The following is an 18833-nucleotide window of genomic DNA, read 5'->3' as shown; positions in this document are numbered from 1 at the left end:
TTATTCAAAAAAATTATTTCTTTGTTTCCTCCTTATTCCTCCCAACACCTGTAAAATACCATTGTAGTATGTTCTGAATGATTTAGAATTTAGCAAAAGCTTAGAAAAGCATTAGTGAAGTAAATTAAGATAAAGAAGAATAACTAATTACAAAAATTTCCTGGTCCTTTAACCAGTTGAATAATTACTTTGATCAAGCCAAGTAGTTTGTAATATTTCAAATGCTTCAACAGTTAACTACTTAAGCTAAAATGTTTTATCTAGAGACAAGAAATTTGTTTAGGGAAAATGGAAAAACTCCCCATTCCTTGACTAACTATTGTGAAGTTAAAAAAATTAATATGTTTGTTGTTCTCTTATTCTTTAGTTATTGAATATGGTAGTTGATCACAAAAAAAAAAAAAAAAGGTCATTGAATATGTTTGGGAAGGGGGTCATTTACATATTATGTTCAGGACAAATGTGTTTGCATGGTAAAAATATTTTAATCCTAAAACATAAACTAAAATTTGACAACGTGCTCCTATTTATTCTTGACTCAATAAAAAATTAAACCTAAAGTTCGATAAAACTAAGATATATATTAAAGAGTTAAGTTGATTTCTCATTCTCCAATAGCCAATATTGCACAACTTTCTTTTAGATCCCACCCCTATCCTTTCTTAAGGTTAAAAGTCGAGTTTCAGTGGTAGATCATCAGGCATGCAAACAAAGCTGAAACTTTAACAATTGATACCAAATTTTGGCTCCAGAAACTTGCATTATAGTGACCGTTCTGTTCTTTAATTCTCCCTCTAATATTCAATATAGAATAGTGTTTTCCCCTAACAACATCATCCCCAATTGGTGGTGAATGCTTGAAATTGCTATTATTTATCGGAATTCAGCAGACCAACAATACATTTTAGATATATATACAGAGGAGAGTGCTCAAACAGAGACATGAAAACAAGTGCTTGGCAGGTTCCTCGTCAAAATTGCAGAACTCACACATGCCAAGGTAAGACTTGAAACACGAGATTTCGTTAGAAATGCTTGACTGCTTCTAAAGCTTTCCAGAACCCAGAATAGGAACCTGAGTACGCCGCTCCTAAGTAATCACCTATTCAAGAGTCGAGCAACTGATGAAATGAATTTCAAGCAATGTTAAGGAACTGATCCCAAGTAATCATTCAGTCAAATGTTTCAAAATCACATATAAAAGAGTCGAGCTGTAAGTGAAAAAGGGATATCTTTGATTCCAGTAAATTGTTACAAAATCTAAAAGGACCAATTCTTGCTGCAAATATATGATGTGGCCATGCTGCCTCTAGTTTAGAAAACTTTTTGCCTCGGCATCTGTAAAGATGGAACTGTCCAAGGATCTATCAGACGATTGCTTTGTGCACTCACGCAGTTGCTCTTGTTAGAGAACCAATTGAAGTTCAACCACGACATCTTGAAAATTGAAGTCAACAATATGATCCAATGCAGGCTTGACGGATCTATAAAGCGTAAAGGGAGCAGAAAAAGAATGGGAAACAGGAGTTAAACCGGTTGAAGACCAGACCACTGAAATAGTGCACTGCTTTCACATCTTTTTGCAGCAGTAAATGAATAAATACATATCACATGTCACACGTCCCTTACAATTCAACCTGTTCAAGTTTGTAAACTCAAAGTTCAAAATGGAGGTCAACCTCATCAGTTGGGAAAAAACTCATCAAGCCTTTATACGAATCACAAAGGAACCTGTTACATCAGAAACAAGGCAGCTAGTCAGAAAGTTATCTGTCTATTCAACGCCTTCCACTTTCATCACACTCCTGCAACAATAAAAAAGGACTGGAAGAAAAATGGGATGCAGCAAGCAGAAGTAACTCACATGCGGGAAGATTGGATATATCTGCAGAAACTGCACATGGAATTCCCAAGTTTGAAAGCGCTCCCCTTATGATTCCACACGGGAAGTAAAGATGCATTCCTATAGCTTGGGCTACTTTATTCTCAGCCATAGCAACAGGATCTTGAATAGAACCTGGAGTTTCCAGTGATGGATCCAGGGACATACGAGCGAGCCAGCGAAACTTATTATCTTGCAATACAAAGGTACCCTAGAAGAAAAGAACATACTTCAGCATTTCTCTCCAAATGAGTCGACATAAAATTCTCCCAACTTACTCCATGATTTGATACGCTCAAATTTCTCCCGACTTACTCTATGATTTGTCTTCAAATTGTCTATCTGTTTCTTAAACAGCTCAGACCAGAAGTCCTTGCAGATAAACTTGATTGCCTCCAGATGATCGCTAAACCTTGGTCTATCCATGGTATACCTACCAAATATAATCATGTCAGCACTGGCAACCAAATTCTTTGGGTTTAGATTATTAGATATCATAATTTTCTAATTAGTAATCAATATGTTATCATCCAGAATGCCTTGCTATAGCCAGAGAGAGGTGAACTTCCAAATTACATATTTGTAGGTACACTAATTCATCAAGTTTAAAAAAAAAAACTAAATGACAATTAAAATTAAAAAAATGAAACGGAAATCCAGAAGATAACAACAATGGTTACTACAATAGGCGCAGGGATCGATTCATATCTCTAAAATATTATGTTCCAAGCCTAATAAATTATGGCAAATTAACTTGAAACTAGCAAATAGAAGGAAAGTTGCCTGATTTCTTGTTATTAGATTTGACCAGAAATAAACTTAAAACTAGCAGGTTGAAGGAAAGTTGCCTGATTTCTTGTTAGATTTAACTGACAACAAGGCCGACAAATAGAATAACAACAGTTACAAGACAACTACATGCATTGCTGACAAAGGTACTGCCATTAGCATGTCATATCACAATAACTAAACTTCAATAGTAATTTCCAAAGTGCTGTTACAACAAACCGATCACTCTTAACATGGTAGATGAGATTACAACAAAAGGACCGCGCTTATCTTGGTAGAGAACAATTAATAAACCAATACGTACACACTGTAATGCAAGTTACAATTTGAAGCAGAGAACAAAGCAAAATGTAGTATCTCGATCATAAAGAAGTTAGAGCACATTCCAAGTTTAAACAGGATATTATAGTTCATCAGACAAAACTTCCATAATTTTCCATCACTTTCCACTAGGACCCGTTGGTTCTTCATTCGATTTTTTGTTTATTTCCTTAACTCACAACTTGTATAGGTGAAGTTCTTATGAGAATTTGCCGTTGAAGAATTAGGCCACAACATTGATGAATCTCATGCTTAATAACAGCAATTTGCAGTTTCATATTTGTTGCTCAAAGAATGTAACTTCTGGCCAAACTGCAAATTTTAGAAGCAAATTCTTTATGTGATTTTGGCCTTTTTTGGTTTGGAAGGTATTCAAGTTTCTAAACACTAATTCTAAGTAGAACTTTTTATTCAATTCAAAACTTATTCAAAAGTTGACAAAGTTAACAATTTCATATAAGTTTTATTTGGCCAGGGTGAAAACAATCAAGGGAAGAGGTATCATAAATTACTGAAAGTGGACAGAAGCATTATCTGAGAACTCTATGCCCTATGATAGAGAAGTAAAGACAAGAACTTGTACAAAGGAAATGATATCATGCCACACTTCTCCATTTCTTTTTTCTCAGCTTCTCATCAGAAAACAAGATATGTGTGATGCAATATATGCACTTGCATGCATCATAACATGGAGGTTTTATAAAGTTCTATTTTTCAGCACTTTCTTGTGCAGGTGGAAGCTGAATCAGAAATTTAACAGGAGAAAATCTGAAAACATATCTATTTGCAAATTTGAAAAAAAAAATTACTTGAGCACCAGGTTAGGTTTTTTGCATCAAAACATGGAAATCTACTGATTCCCATCAGTTGTAAAACCTCCACCTTCAACACGAAGCATCAGTTTTTATATTTACCTGCTCCTTGTGCAAAGTACATTTTTCCAGCAGCCTTCAAGAGGTATAACAGAAATGAACTTTGACATTGCACAAAGTAAATTCAAGTTAATTCTGCATGAAGAGAAGAACACCAATGCTATATCTTCTTTAAGTTTTTGACTAATCTGAGCAAACCCATGTATTCATTGCATTAGTTGTCCTTTTTTCACACTTGTAGGAAGGACTACCGAAAAATTCAAGTCAAATGATTCTTAAGTGTCAGTAAGAGATCAACTCATAGGCAAGCAGCCTCTCATAATTTGTGCTGTTAAAAAATCCGACACTATTTTTTCTCCCACCATAATTTAAACAGGTTAACAGGATAACCCAGATATATTGCTGAAACAGCCAGCTATAGATTGCTTAAATAGCCAAGCTTAGCCTTTTGATGAGACTTAATAAGATTCTATGATGTCATACTTAAGGTGATCCAAGCATTTGCTGCACAGAAAGGAATTCCAATGCAGTAGTAGACAACAGATTAGGGGCTACATTGATTTGGGAAAAAAAATTAAAAATTGTGTCAGCATATGTTTCAGATAGGATGACCACATGGCTTAGATATTGCACCACTATAACCCCATTACAAATGCAAAGATCCAGATGCATTCTTTCTCAAAGTGAGCGCCAGAGTTTGTAGCAATGTCAGATCCTAAATCCACAGTAGTATATACAAGTGCTAAAAACAAATATAACATTGCTGAACTCCACAATTAGAAAATGCATCTTCGATCCTAGTCATAGTAGTCAACCACAGAAAACAGAATATTTCCACCATACTCAAGATAAACCCATGACAATTTAGCGAAACAAGAAGCATCGATACCCACGAAAATTAGGTAAACAAAAGGCTTTGAACAAAAGACATTATAGCATGGATATGACCCAATTATTTGGTCATACAAGCAAATTACTTAGTCGCACGCTATGGGAAGCTTCAATTCATGCCGCAATTTTTTTTTAATCAAAACAGAAGAGAAACCTTTAAACAGTATCGCATCAAAGGTCTATACGCAATTCAATCTATCAAAGAAACCAATGAACTAAACAAAACTTAAATTCTAGAACGATACACAATGAATAACAACAACAGTAAAACCCTAATTCAAACAGTTGATCTTCAAATCACCATTTGAAACTCTCACCTTAATATCCTCAACAATTACAAAATTGAGATCAATTGCCCACATGGGATCAACACTTGCATACACAATTGGATAAAAAAATCTCAGGAGATATCATATAAACTTTGAACAAGCTCTACAAGAACAAGTAGTAGTGGGGTAAAGAAAATTGTAGTGAGAAGTAACCTCTCGGAGAGCTGGTGGCCGACTTGGAAGCCGATGGCTTCGATCCGACGGGCGGCAAGCTCTGGCTTGCTGGCGTAGAATCCATTGCAGTATGAAGAGACTATCTCTGTTAGCAGACTTTCGACGCAGCTCTCTGCTACCTCTCTCACCATTTCGTCTTTGTTTTACTGTGTTTTTTTTGGGTGCGTGAAACGGAGAAGAGAGAGAGAGAGAGAGAGTGAGTGAGAGAGGGAGACTTGGTTTGGAGGTGTGGTGTATTCGACCCGAATCCGAGTTCCTTTTTTCTTTTCTAAAAAAAAACCCGTGATGCTTTTTTTTTTTCTGATATTTTCTTGAAGAAACTCGATAATTCGGCAAGATAAACCTAGATTTCCGAACAACTTTCAAAAGCCGGTAACTTTTGAAAGCGTTCAAGGGACTTATCTACCCATTCCCAAACCCCCCCATTACCGATGTGGGAAAGAACCCCCACAGGAACAAGCCCAGCAGGGCGACTTCTACTAAGAGTTAACTAATCCCCACTAACCCCGATATGACCCCCAGCAGTTGTTTTTTTTCTGACATTTTCTTGAAGAAACTCAAGAATTCGACAAGATAAACCTAGATCCCCGAGCAATCTTCAAAAGTCGGCAACTTTTGAAGGCCTCCCAAGGAACTTATCTACCCATTCCTAAATCCCCCCATTACCGTTGTGGGAAAAAACTCCCACAGGGGCAACCCGTGATGCTTTTCGGATTGGAAATTTTTGGGCAAAATCCAACCCGAGTACCCATACAGGGTGATTTTGTAGCTTATATATAAGTTTTTTTTAGCATATACATGAGTTGAATTTGCTGAATTTATGAAGTCAATTTTGTTTAATAATTTGCTAAATTTGAGCACAAAACTGAAATATTCAATTTTATATATGTTATGTATTTAACTACCAAAAGTCTTATTTTACTATTAATAGTAATATTAAATTAGCTTTTCAAATAGTACTTTTCAAATATTTGAGTTTGTCAATATCAAAAAGTAATATTACTTTGCACTCTCTCTCTGTTATGAGCCATCCTTCCAATTAGGGGTGCAAACGAGCCGAGCTCGAGCCGAGCTTTGGCTAAACGAGCCGAGCTCGAGTTAATTTTGTGAAGCTCGAGCTCGAGCTCGAGCTCGACGAGCTCAAAATATCAAGCTCGAGCTCGACTCGAGTCAAATTCGAGTCGAGCTCGAGCTCGAACTCGAGCTTAAAAAATAAATAAAATAATAATAATAATTATTATTTTTAAAAAAATAAAAATAAATATTTATTTTTAAAAATGAATAAAATAATAATTTTTTTAACAAATAATAAAATATTAGGGATATATATGTAATTTTACTATTAAATAAAAAATAAAAAATAAAAAATAAATATATAATTGAGCTCGCGAGCCGCTCGCGAGCCAACGAGCTTAATGTTTTTGAGCTCGAGCTCGAGCTCGAGATCGATTTAATTGGCTCGAGCTCGACTCGAACTCGATATTGACGAGCTCGAGTCGAGCTCGTATTCGAGCCGCTCGCGATCGGCTCGCGAGCGGCTCGATTCGCGAAACACCCCTACTTCCAATCACCAACCCTCAGCCCTCCGCCGCCGCCGCCACCACCACAATCGACTCCATTCAATCGTCCGGACCCTCTCCCGCCTTCCGTGCTTTTATAAATCATATCAGCGATACCGTCCGCGTGGGAGGTCAAAGGTATGTCTAATCCGATGGTTAATCGATTTTTTCTTTGACCCAATTGGACCTCCTCCTAAAATAAGTTAGAGTAGCAGTAAGAGTAGAGTAGATTGTGATAATTGACCAAAAAAAAAAACCTTAATATAAAATGCACATAATTTATTAATTTTAAGTACTTAATGAAGTTGTCAAACACCCGAATAATAAGCATATAAGCCAACTACATTTCATGCTTGACTTGAGCCAACACTATGAAAATTAATTTGAGATTTGATTGATTAAGTGGTTGTTGAAAAAATAATAAAGCAATTTTAATTCAAGTTCTTGTTCGCTTAGATTTTTTTTTTCCCTTTTGTCGCTTTTGTTTACGAAGACTCCGAACCTTATAAAAGAATAGTGAAAGCAAAAGTACTGTACCACTGTACCACAGTACCAGTCTCTATCAGCCATATAAAATTCCGGAGACCTTTCATTGTTGCTGGAAAAGGGTGCCAAAATCCATTATACTGTGGGCCAACCTAAAGCAAGGCAGGACACCATTGTAGTCCAAGTGCCGAGTTTGGGCCTCAATATTGTGAGCTTTGAAAAGAGAACTTGCGACTTTGGGCTGATCAGCAATTTTAATCAGGGCCAGCAAGCCGATCAAAATCCATTATTATCCCACATTGCCAGATTGAGAGGGCTTTGCGCAATGACAAATTTCAACTTTGAAGTCAATGTATGATTGAGAGCTAAACGGAATAAAAAGATGTGAATTCCATTATCCAAAAAAGTATAATAAAATAAAAAAAAATTCTAGTGTTTTAGGACTTAAACGCAATATATTTTTATTCATATAGTTGAAGTGGTTGAATTATAAGTTTAGAATTTACAACCCAAAATAAGCTAGCCGACGAGGCTTGGTCTAATAGTTAATATTGAAACGTTCAAAATTTCCTTTTTTTTTTTTTTTCTTTCTGCTTCTTTTTTTTTTTTTTTTTGAGAATTTTCTTTCTACTTCTTAAATCCAACTCTCCCCGTACTAGAAAAAGGCAGTTCAATCCGACATGCTCTGACCATTTAATACTTTTTTCTAGCAATTCTCGAAATTTCATGTTTAATGTTGTTCATGAAATACCCTTTAAGAAAAAAGGGGGAAAAAGTGCAGGGCCTGAAATACAGCACATATGTAGCTTGTCAAATTTTGTACTTTTCCAATAATAGAAAAAGAAACCAGACTTTAATTTCTCATGGGCGCCTTGTTGTCGGTTGTATGGAGTTTGCAGTTTGTATGCTGATAAGACTGTGCCCTAGAGAAACTCGATGAAATACAAAAATATATTTTCATTCAACTTTGTATTTTACGTTTTCAATTCGTAAGCATAATAATCATCCATGGAAAAAAAAAAGTGCAAGTGGAGAATAGATTATTCACCTAGAACTCCCACATTGAAGTTTTTAGAGTATTCAAACCTACCAAGATCATAATAGTAACAACAAGTCCATTTTTTTTTTGTTTTTCTTGATATTTATTACAATAATTAATATAGATATTCTTACTTTTTATTTATTTTTTTCAATTACAAGCACCCCATTTTGTCCTATATTTCAATTCCTTCAAATATAGGGTAACTTTCAAATTCCCTAAAATGGGGGGAAAAAGAAGAAAAAAAAATGCCATTAATGTATTTGAAATTGCCAATATCATCACCAATTGGAAATTGATATGGAAAGAAACCCAAACACTAAACTTCAAACCAATACCAACAAATGACTACTCTAAATTAATACAAGGCCACATTATTGGGTGGACGACATCACCACTCACCAGCCTGCAGCCACACTCTTTCTTGGCATTCAATGCCTAACCAACAACTCCTATGACACAAGTGACAACCAACAACTACATGGCCAGCCAAACGGCCCCATACATATATCGCCAAGAAATCATACAAGCCCTCTTAGTACCACAACAAGTTGATCAAGAAAAGATTCATTTTGATCTCTCTAGTGAAAGAAGAAGAAAATTGAAGTCAGTCATGGGTTCCACTTTTACTTCAAGCTTTTCATACCAAAGGCTAAAGGAAGAAGGATGGTTTGATGATGATTTTGATGAACATATTGGAAGGCTACGACATAGCTCCACGTTTAGATTGAGAAGAGTGCACGTGAGGAGAAGACTGAAGGTGAAGATTCCGAGCTTGAGAAGGTTCTTGAGAAGAAAAGCAAGATCGGTTAAGCTGGCTTGGACAAAAGTTGTGAAGAGATTGAAGGAAAGTCAGTCTCATTTTGGTGATCTTTTTGCTGGGAATTATTTGTTCTTGCAGGTTACTCCTACCCCATTGAAGAGCAGCAATAATGTTCACAAATCTTTGAAGCCTTATTGCATCAATCATGATTTAGCTCCTACTTCTATCTATTCCCTTCCCAAGGTGGCATATTAATTATGTTTTCATTTTTGTAAGTTTCTTGATTCAGAACTGTGTAAACTCTTGTTTATCTTTGGCTATCAAATCAGCATGTTATGAATTCTGTGTCTTCATCCTTGCATATTAATCCGTTCCATTGGTCTGTTTAGTGTTTTTTTCAGTTCCTCTTTTTTGAGATCAAGAATAGCTTAAAGATGTTAGGATAAAGATTCATGCTGGTTAGTCTTTATACAATCTTCATACATGGTAAGAAATCTTTCACCAGTGATTGTACATCATATCTACTTGGGATTTTGAGAACTACTCAAAATTCATGATAATTTGCTTTAATGAGCTGCTTCTTTTTTTTAAAAAAAAAAAAAATTTGGACAAGTACATTCAGGAAACTTGCACCGTCAGCAGGTTAACATAGGAAAAAAAAGGAATTCAAACAAATGGCTTTTTATTTAGGCTACTGTTAACACCACAGTTCAAATTTTATTTACAGATCAATCTTTGCAAAAAAAAAAAGAAAAAGAAAAAGCCAAAATTGCCCTTTCTCAAGGCCAAATGCAATCTTGGACTTAAAAGTGATAGTTTTGTTGTCATTTTAACAAAAAGTTGCTATGGTAAAAAAAGTATGTGAATGTCTTTTGCATTGTATGTTGTTGATTTAGAAATCCGAAAGTCCACAGAATTGGTTTATTCTGAAAAGATTTTTTGAGGATTCCCAATTTGAAATAAGGGATAATTTCAAAAACCTCCCTGACGTTTGTTATAATATCACTTAGCACCTTTTAGGTTTACAAAATCTCATCTACCTTCCTTAGATTGACATTTTTTATAGCATTTTAGCCCCTTTGAAGAAAATGCAAGGAAGATAAAATTCTTGTTCCAATATAACATTTATGTTATCCTACTTATGAAGCTTATAACAATAATAAAAAATAAAATAAGGTTACAAAGTAAATAGATGAAAATATGATTGGTTATAAATACAATAGTGAATAATTTTATAGATAAACAACAACTATTACCTAGTATAAAGAATGATGTTTTAACAAAGAAAATAACATAGGATAGTTCCAGTTCTATATTTGGTCATTAGAACATTTTTTATTAATTTTTTAATTATGAATTATTTATTATTTTTTTTCTATAGATAGGATTTATATTACAAATCACATGTATGAAAGGATCATTTTAGTTTTCAATACAACTTAAATTCCATCACATATAAAAACATATTTCCTAAAAAAACTTGACTTTTTTTTTTTGGTAAGTGGGGAGATTTTGAACCTATGACCTCTTACTTATACTCTTCCCTCCCCCCCCCCTACCATGCAACCCAACCCTCCAAAAAAAAATTCTTAACTTCCTTATAACCATCCCACAAAATTTTTTAAGGTGTTAATTACTTGCCAAAATCCTTTTAAGTGGTTGACTTTAACTAGATTTAATTTACCTACGTCCTTTGCTGTCCCACCACTACCTCGATTCACAGAAATATGGACCAATATTGGATTGCGATTTGGCTTTTTTTAATTAAATTAAAAATTCTCTTTTTGTTTTGATTTTTTTGGTTAAATAGTTATTAAAAGTGCGAGAGTAATGTTGTCAATTTTTGAACTTTGATAGAGACATTTGGTCTTGTCAATCTGATAAGGGAGGTAAGTGAGATTTTAAAAACCTCAAAAAAACTAAATGATATTGTGACAAACCTCAAGGTGTTTTCAAAATTATCCCTTGAAATAATTGACTTCCATAGTCCAAGTTTTTAATCTTGGACTACAAAAATAAGATGCTTGCTACATTGGGATAATTTTAGAAACTTCCCTTGAGGTTTCTGACTATTTTATTGGCCTTCCTTCAGGTTTTGAAAATTATACTAACCTCTCTTGAGGTTTATTATCTTGTAACATCTAGGTCCAACCAATAATTAAAAAGTGATACTAGGAAAAAAGATAATATAATTCCATCATTGTCCCTCATCTACTAAATTAGTTAATTAATCTAAATTAGCCCAAATATTAAATAAAATACTAGAATTTATTATCTATCATCAGAGATTAAATCACATATGTTATCAAAAATAGTATATCATTATATATATTTTATTTAGTGTAAGACCCAAACTACTTTTTTCAGTAATAAACCTATTGTCAAACGTGATCAACAATAAATAATCAAAAAAATCTCTAACCAAAATATTACAAAAAATGAACTTTAATACCATAAAAAATTCAACAACTAACCTTAATATTTTGACAAGAATATTTATAATATTAAAGTTTATTCTCTATAATATTTTGGTTACAAATTTTTTGATTATTTATTATTGATCATGTTTGACAATGGATATGTAACTGAAATGAGTAATTGGATCTTGTATTAAGTGAAAAATATAGAATGATATACTGATGTTATACGTGATTTGATCCCTAATGATAAGTGTTTTTCTTTAATATGTGGGTTGGTATTAAATTAATTCAATAATGTAGTAGATGAGGGGTAATGATGAAATCATGTTATTTTCTCTCTCATAATATCACTTTTTAATTATTGATTGGATCTAAATGTTACAAGATTATTAACCTTAAGAGAGGTTAATGTAATTTTCAAAAGTTAGAGGGAGACCAGTGAAATAGTCAGAAACCTCTCTTCTTTGGAAGGTACCCTACGCAAGTAATAGAATTTTATTTCTTTCTTCTTCTTTTCTATTTAAAATTTTCAAGGGTGGTGGGGGATGAATGATATTAATCGTTCAGAAAAGCAAGTAAAGTAGGGGTTTTGTGTTGCTAGTAGTACTGTCCCTCCAACTCCCTCTAGGTCTAACAAATGCACCTTTAGGCCACATAACAACCCCAATGAATGCAATATAATTAGATTAGATTTAAGTACTAGAGTAATGCTACATTTTAATTCTGAAACATATTTGTTGTAACATACTATTATATCTGATAAACACTATGACTAGCTTTGTGATATTTGGCTCATTTATACCATTGTCAGCTTTCTGGCAAAGAGATATCATGTTCTTTTTTTTTTCATTTTCTTTTTCCGGATAATAAGGGATAGTGGTATGATGTTCTGTTCTTATCAGGCTCTGATGGGATGTCTGCGGATGGCCAACACGATATTGAATTGGGGGTCCAATCTGGTGGCTAGAACTTGATTTTCATTTCCCACACTCCAGTTTTTCTCAACTCTCCTTGAATTGCTATAAGAACAGTACTACTTTTTCCCCTTTTGGTACTATGATTTACGGCCACATGCAGAGTGAAATAAGATCAAACTTGCACTGATTTCTCATTAAAAAAAAAAAAAGGAAAATGGGCATTTTTCACATCACTTGTACTTGTGATTATTCTAGCTGCCATTTTCAGTGCATGTAAACCTGCAACTTAGTAGGGGCAGTCCCAATACCAGCAGTTTCACTCCTACATTGGGAAAATGGGACAAAAAAGTGTTATGACTCGAACATAATGGTAAGAAGAACATAGTCTGAGAATACATTCAACTGCTACAAGAAACAGAATCTCATTTTTATTTCGGAAGATTGATCACAAGCAACAGTCAATCTTAGCCTTGCAGACCAATGACACCTGCACAGAGATGAGTAAAACATCACCATAGGCGAAGAAACAATCACACATCACATTTAAATTCAATGCTCTTAAGCTGTAAATTAAGTTGTAATGTTGACTCTATAGGTATTTCTAACACTTGAACCATAAAAGAAAATAAGACATGGGCATGCACGTAATGAGTACATACATGAAAACCGACTGAACCGGGGTCAGTCTGGAATTTAACATCTTGAATTGAAGATTTGAGAGTGAAAGCTGTTTTTTTTTTCAGCCATCAAGCATTATTTCCTCCAATTTCTTTCTTTCAGACTTATCCTATCGACGCTTAAAAGCTAGAGCAGTCTCTACTGTAAATTAATATTTGACAAAACAATAGATAAACAAAAGAGAAGCAGAAAGTGAGAGGGAGGGAGGGAGGGAGGGAAATAGGACAAAAAAAGCAGGACGACTGGGGAACTATTGGGGACTAAAGAAAAGGGCAGGGGCAACATGATATACTTACCACAGGCAACCCTACCACCAGCATTGCCAGTGGTTTTGCTGAGTTCATGTCCTCCTGGATAAGAAATAAAAAATATATATTAAACAGAAATTATAATGTGGCCAAAGGAAATGCAAGCTTACAAACTTATATTTGGTGCTATTTGAATAACAAAGCAAAAGATCTGGTGCCAACTCCCCTACAAGAAGCAAGTTTTACTTTAGATTAGCTTCATAAGTTAGTTTGTATGAAAACATCAATCGGCAAGACAATACCACATCCTATAAGTTACTCCCATTGAGCACTTTTCTTAAAATGGAAGTTCTTTCTCATTCTACGAACGTGTCAACCACACCAAACCACAAGTGCCACTTGGGAAAATCACAAAAATACCCAACATTCTGCTATTAAGATTGCCTGGCTTTCTTCCCATGAAGAATGTAGATACGTTTTGCGTTTAGGAAGTTAGGTCAAGTATGCATTTATGAGTATATGATGGTTTTCATCACATATGCAGGGCTACAAGGAAAAGATGATGTCATTTCAATCACAAATTTACTTGTGTGCACATCAAACATAACTATGTTTCAATACAAGGAACTAAAATGGCTTTTGGTTAAACATTTTAGGAAGTTTAGCCATATCTGATGCTTACATGGTTGGCTGTAATGATTAGACACCTAAAACAAATCAAAGGAACAATAGAAGTGCTCCACTAATGACACTTTGGGTGCAACACTATTTGCATGATGATTAGGGAGTTCCCAAAAATTTAAGATGGCAAGGAATGTTTAAGGTTAAAAACAGATACAGGAGAATATTATGGTTCTAAATGATATAGATGAATAATGAAGCATGAACAACAAAGTCACCAGACATATTTTGTAAACCTATATTATGCCTTTTTCTTGTTTATAGACAAAAAGCTAATGTGTCATAGCCTTCTTGTTGAAGCTAATGTGCTGTAGCCTTCTTGTTGATAGATTTAAAAAAAAAAATTGCAGATAAGTCAACCTAAGTGAAAGTGAAAGTGAGATGCATGAAGGGGCAAAGATGCATGAAGGATGGATTCATGCACAAAAGCCAACTGTTGTTATCTTGGTCCTTTTTTTAATCATTGCATCCATGTGTGAGTATGTGTCTGCTCCTTTTTTTTTTGTAATTTACATTTAAAGGAGGGGATATTGTTGACTAAGGAGAACAAAGGGGTGATGCAAGTCACTGTAAAGTCAATGAAGCAGTGGTTTCTCGTCATTTTGAATGGTAAACTGCAGAAGTTCATTCTCGTGATTCAGTCAACAACTGAAAAAAAAAAATCACATACCAGCATGTAAACATTCAGAGTAGACTGAAAAGCAAACATGGTGAGTATTGTATAGAGTAGGTAAAGTGCATTCACTACTGAAATTCAAACTTGAAATCATTAGGAATAATCTATACAATAATTGATACCCTAAATCTAAAGCTGTCACAACAGTACCACCTCCAACTAATAATATGTGAATTAACTAAAACATCCAAATGCTGCTGATTAAGAGGATTGACAAGTTCCATTCTCTGATAGTGTGACAGATACAACAATGATTTAGAATGACCAACCACACTGTTGTCCAATGTATGAAGCAAGCAACCAAGGGTCTTCCTTGGTCATCATAAGAAATAGATTCAGCAAAGCCACACAGAACATAATAAAGCCTTGTGATAATTACATTACCTCTCCCAAGATCATCTGGATCTGCATGGACAACGACTGCCCTTCCAACAACAGAATGTGGTCCAGTGAGTGGAATCTGAAAATTTGAGAAGTTTTATGTTACCCCAAAAAGAATAACAAAGAATGTTGAAGAGAGCTAAGTGTCCGTATCAAGTAGGGAGATATTGATGGCAAAATAGAAACCAGGAAACTAAATGAGAGTACCTGATTGTCAACAACTAACACATTGGCAGTACCTACAGGAAAGACCGACAAATCAGCAAGAGGATAATCTAGCCTTCATCAAAATTTCTAGCAGAAGATTTCCAGTTAAAATTTCTCAAAGAAAAAACCATCTATTTGGGAAACTAAAGAGTGAAAACACCGGGAAGCAAAAAAAATTGATAAAAATATAGAAAATAAGAATAGCAACATGGTTATGGCACATATTAAATCTAAATACCATGGAAACACAAACTGCATACCATCTTGACCAGCAGTAACATTTCCAAGATCACCAGCATGACGGTTCTCATCGCAAGGAGCACCATGCTCTTTGCCTTTTGGATTGAAATGTGGTCCTGCATATGAATAGTTAAAGATATCTAAAGCCAAAGGCAAAAACAAGTACTTGGTAAAATGGGCCAACAAGTTAAGATAAACTTTATTTCATCGTAAGATAGGTGGATGTTCAGTCAATGCATCTTAGGATTCCCTCAAATAATCTATTCAAAGATTTTCATTTCCTCAAATATTAATCCCTAAAAAAGGATCTCCTACAATTTGTTATTTTCTTTTTGATCTCCATCTTGAAGGAGCACTCAGCATGATTCAGCCTCACCCTCTCTTCGTACAGCAAGAATTCCTTTCTCACACACAAACACATTAAAGGCACAGAAGGACATGATCTTGGGATGTGCAAGCAACACCATTTCTTACCCCACACATACACACACAAAGGAAATGTTCTATTCTGGAGGGCCTATGATCTGTACTGGTTGCTTGTTTTTGGATTGTAGTATCGACAATAATAGGTCGCAGATGACAGCGGTTGGAAGGTCTTAGCAGTTCAAAGGGCTGCCATATTGGATATGGGCGACAATGAGGACCTAAATAAAGGGTTATGGAATGTAGTCACGCAAAACTAGAATTAGAAGGTTTTGCATAATTAATGGCAGCCACAAAGATAAAAATCTAATGCATCACAGCCCAGATTCCAGAAACTACACCTTTTTCGGGTCAACCTTGTAATGAACATCTTTTTCTTTTTTCTTTTTTTTGGGGGGGGGGGGGGGGGGGGGGGGGGGAGGGGAGGAGCTGTAACGAACATCTTATGTGAATGTACTTTGGAAAAACAATATTGCTACATTGCCTTCTTTCTTGTTAAGTATTATCTAAAATGAAGTCCAGAAAAGACAAAGACTAGAAGGTACAAGTAGGAAGGAACTGGAGAATAGAATGATATTTCAAATGCATCATACTTAAGTTATGCACAAACCTAAATAGAAATATATGGTTTCTCTTGTAGACATAGTGGTATTTCATAAATATGTAAACTTTGTAGAATATATCATGGACAATACCAGTTGACATGCAGCCATTCGTTGTGTCTCCAAGGGCATGGACATGAAAGCCATGGAGCCCTGGTTTCAGACCGGTGATTGTTCCAGTAACAGTTGTAGGGCCTGGAATCAATGAAGAGAGCATTTGCAATTAAATTGCTAACGGAACATATATTACATGACACTGCAAAGTAACGACACGAGGCATTTTTTACCATCTCCTTCTTGGGTCAAAAAGATGGTGCCACTCACACACTCATTGCCACTAAGAACTGCAACAGCCTTCACCATTGTCTTTCGTGATCTACAACACAACAAAACAGTTAGAAATATATCAAACAAGGAAATCAGAGCATAGTGAATTGGCAGATAAAATAAATCAAACAAAGGGACACACATTTATTTTTTCTACACAAGCTCCAAAACCAACAAATTCCTTAAATCCACCAAAACATAGCCAAACCAGGAGACAAGCAAACTCGCTAATACATATTGTCCCGTCAACATAGTCAATCAGAAAAGTAAATACAACCAACTCAAGATGGACACACAAGTATGATTGAGCTACATCGACATGACACACAAACGATAGTTTTCATTTCTAAAACCCAACAATTTGTCATATACCACGAAGCATTTAGCAAGACCAAAGAAAACATCAGGTATGAGAAGTTACAAGATTTATAACATATACCACAAAATTTCCAGCATAATTAAAGAAATAACATCAGGTATGAGAAGTCACAAAAATATTATAAATCTGCAGATCTTTTTTTCTTCTTTTCTTTTCTTTTCTTATGTGGCTCCCAGCAATTAACAAATTAAACTGCGAAAGAATACCAAACCAACGACATATAAGAACTCTAACACCCCTCAAAGGACTCAGTAGGAGCAAAATAATAGAAAATCCCAAAAATTGAGATTCTTTACCACTACTCAACTTTTAATCCAAAACCCAATTCCAATTTAAAAGAAAATAACTGGTGGGCATCTTTACTACTATTGATTCATTACCATACAAGAAACAAATTATTTAGACACCATCAAAAGATCAAGAAATCAAATCCCAACACATATTAGGATTATCATACAGAAAACCATTCAATGCAAGTTCTTATGAGATCATACTACAACTAATCAAGAACATTAACAGCAAGAAATATATACAGACGCAATGAGAAAGACAGCTTGAAATAACCTCAGAGCACCCCAAGGGAAAGAGAGAGGGAGGGAGATGATAGATGAATGTTGTAGAATAAGAGAATAGAATGCAGAGAAAGAACAAAGTGGTGAGCTAGGCCATGAACTACAACCACTACAGCCACAAGTATATACAAGTAAAGGGGGTCACTTGTCAGGATTCAGGGTAAGAGACTATTCAATTCTAGAAGGGTCTGACAGATTTTATAGAGTAATGGGTGAAGAGCAAATGAGGGAAGTTGTTGGTGGGGTGGGAGTTGTTTCAGATCAAATATTCAAGGGGATCTTTATCCATTCTACTCTAAGCACCTAGTCATCATCACACCTCAGCTACCCAATTCAAAACTAATTGTGTTACTGCAAATTTTGTTTGCTTTTTTGTAAATTTTTTGAAATAAGAAAAGAAATTGTGAGATTTCGTAGAAAAATTTTCTCGATATATATTTCAATCACTTTTTTAACTCATATATATTATATCACAATTATATTAAAAAGAAATCCAAAATCTTGCAGTCTAAACGGCTCTCCTGTATGACTATGAAGTTTTTTTTCTTAGGAATAAATTTTTTAATACAGGAAAAAGCATTTGAGTTTAATATATCTCACCACGTTTTAGTTTAGACTAGTGAGTAAATTGTTTTAGAATAAATTTTATATACACTGACAGTGCACATACTATTAAAATTAGATACATGATATATAAGTAAAATTTGAATTTCAAATTTAAATTCAGATGCGTTGTCATGCATCCATCTAATAGTGATGATATATACATTGTTAGTGTATTAAAAAATAGTGGTTGTATATATTTTATTAGTGTATAAAGGATTAATCTATTGTTTTAGAGTAAAATTTATATAATCCATTATTTTAGAAGAAATCTTATATATACTGACACTGACAGTGTATTTTATATATACTATTATAATTGAATGTATGACACATGAATAAAAATTTGAATTTTAAATTTAAATTCAAATGAG

General features: G+C 34.5%; 3 protein-coding genes across 5 annotated transcripts; 1 reads left to right on the top strand and 2 right to left on the bottom strand.

Moving 5' to 3' along the window:
• Positions 1 to 1171: 1171 nt before the first annotated feature.
• Positions 1172 to 5495, bottom strand: LOC113727515 (uncharacterized). 2 transcript variants are annotated; one of them, XM_072076198.1, is made up of 5 exons: positions 5238 to 5495; positions 2198 to 2315; positions 1865 to 2093; positions 1680 to 1731; positions 1172 to 1484 (listed from the first exon to the last, which is right to left on the bottom strand). In XM_072076198.1, exons 1-4 carry the CDS (start codon positions 5387 to 5389, stop codon positions 1703 to 1705), a joined length of 528 nt encoding a protein of 175 aa, XP_071932299.1. In that variant the 5' UTR covers positions 5390 to 5495; the 3' UTR covers positions 1172 to 1484; positions 1680 to 1702. The 2 variants fall into 2 exon arrangements, with proteins under 2 accessions (XP_071932299.1, XP_027107534.1); XM_027251733.2 differs by lacking the exon at positions 1172 to 1484 and having other exon boundaries at positions 1528 to 1731; positions 5238 to 5494.
• Positions 5496 to 8955: 3460 nt separating this feature from the next.
• On the top strand, positions 8956 to 9360 carry LOC113724542 (uncharacterized). Its single transcript, XM_027247436.1, has one exon. The coding sequence runs from the start codon at positions 8956 to 8958 to the stop codon at positions 9358 to 9360; it is 405 nt and encodes a 134-aa protein (XP_027103237.1).
• A 3249-nt stretch (positions 9361 to 12609) lies between these two features.
• On the bottom strand, positions 12610 to 18080 carry LOC113727514 (superoxide dismutase [Cu-Zn] 2). Of its 2 annotated transcripts, none has more exons than XM_027251732.2 (8): positions 17849 to 18080; positions 16866 to 16954; positions 16672 to 16773; positions 15574 to 15669; positions 15314 to 15345; positions 15110 to 15185; positions 13417 to 13470; positions 12610 to 12929 (listed from the first exon to the last, which is right to left on the bottom strand). In XM_027251732.2, exons 2-8 carry the CDS (start codon positions 16939 to 16941, stop codon positions 12907 to 12909), a joined length of 459 nt encoding a protein of 152 aa, XP_027107533.1. In that variant the 5' UTR covers positions 16942 to 16954; positions 17849 to 18080; the 3' UTR covers positions 12610 to 12906. The 2 variants fall into 2 exon arrangements, with proteins under 2 accessions (XP_027107533.1, XP_071932298.1); XM_072076197.1 differs by having other exon boundaries at positions 17822 to 17969.
• Positions 18081 to 18833: the final 753 nt, after the last annotated feature.

This window comes from Coffea arabica, chromosome 2c (genome assembly GCF_036785885.1).
Source record: "Coffea arabica cultivar ET-39 chromosome 2c, Coffea Arabica ET-39 HiFi, whole genome shotgun sequence".
NCBI classification, from domain to species: domain Eukaryota; kingdom Viridiplantae; phylum Streptophyta; class Magnoliopsida; order Gentianales; family Rubiaceae; genus Coffea; species Coffea arabica.
The sequence above is the reverse complement of the archived record's forward strand: the minus strand, read 5'-3'. Positions and strand labels throughout refer to the sequence as shown.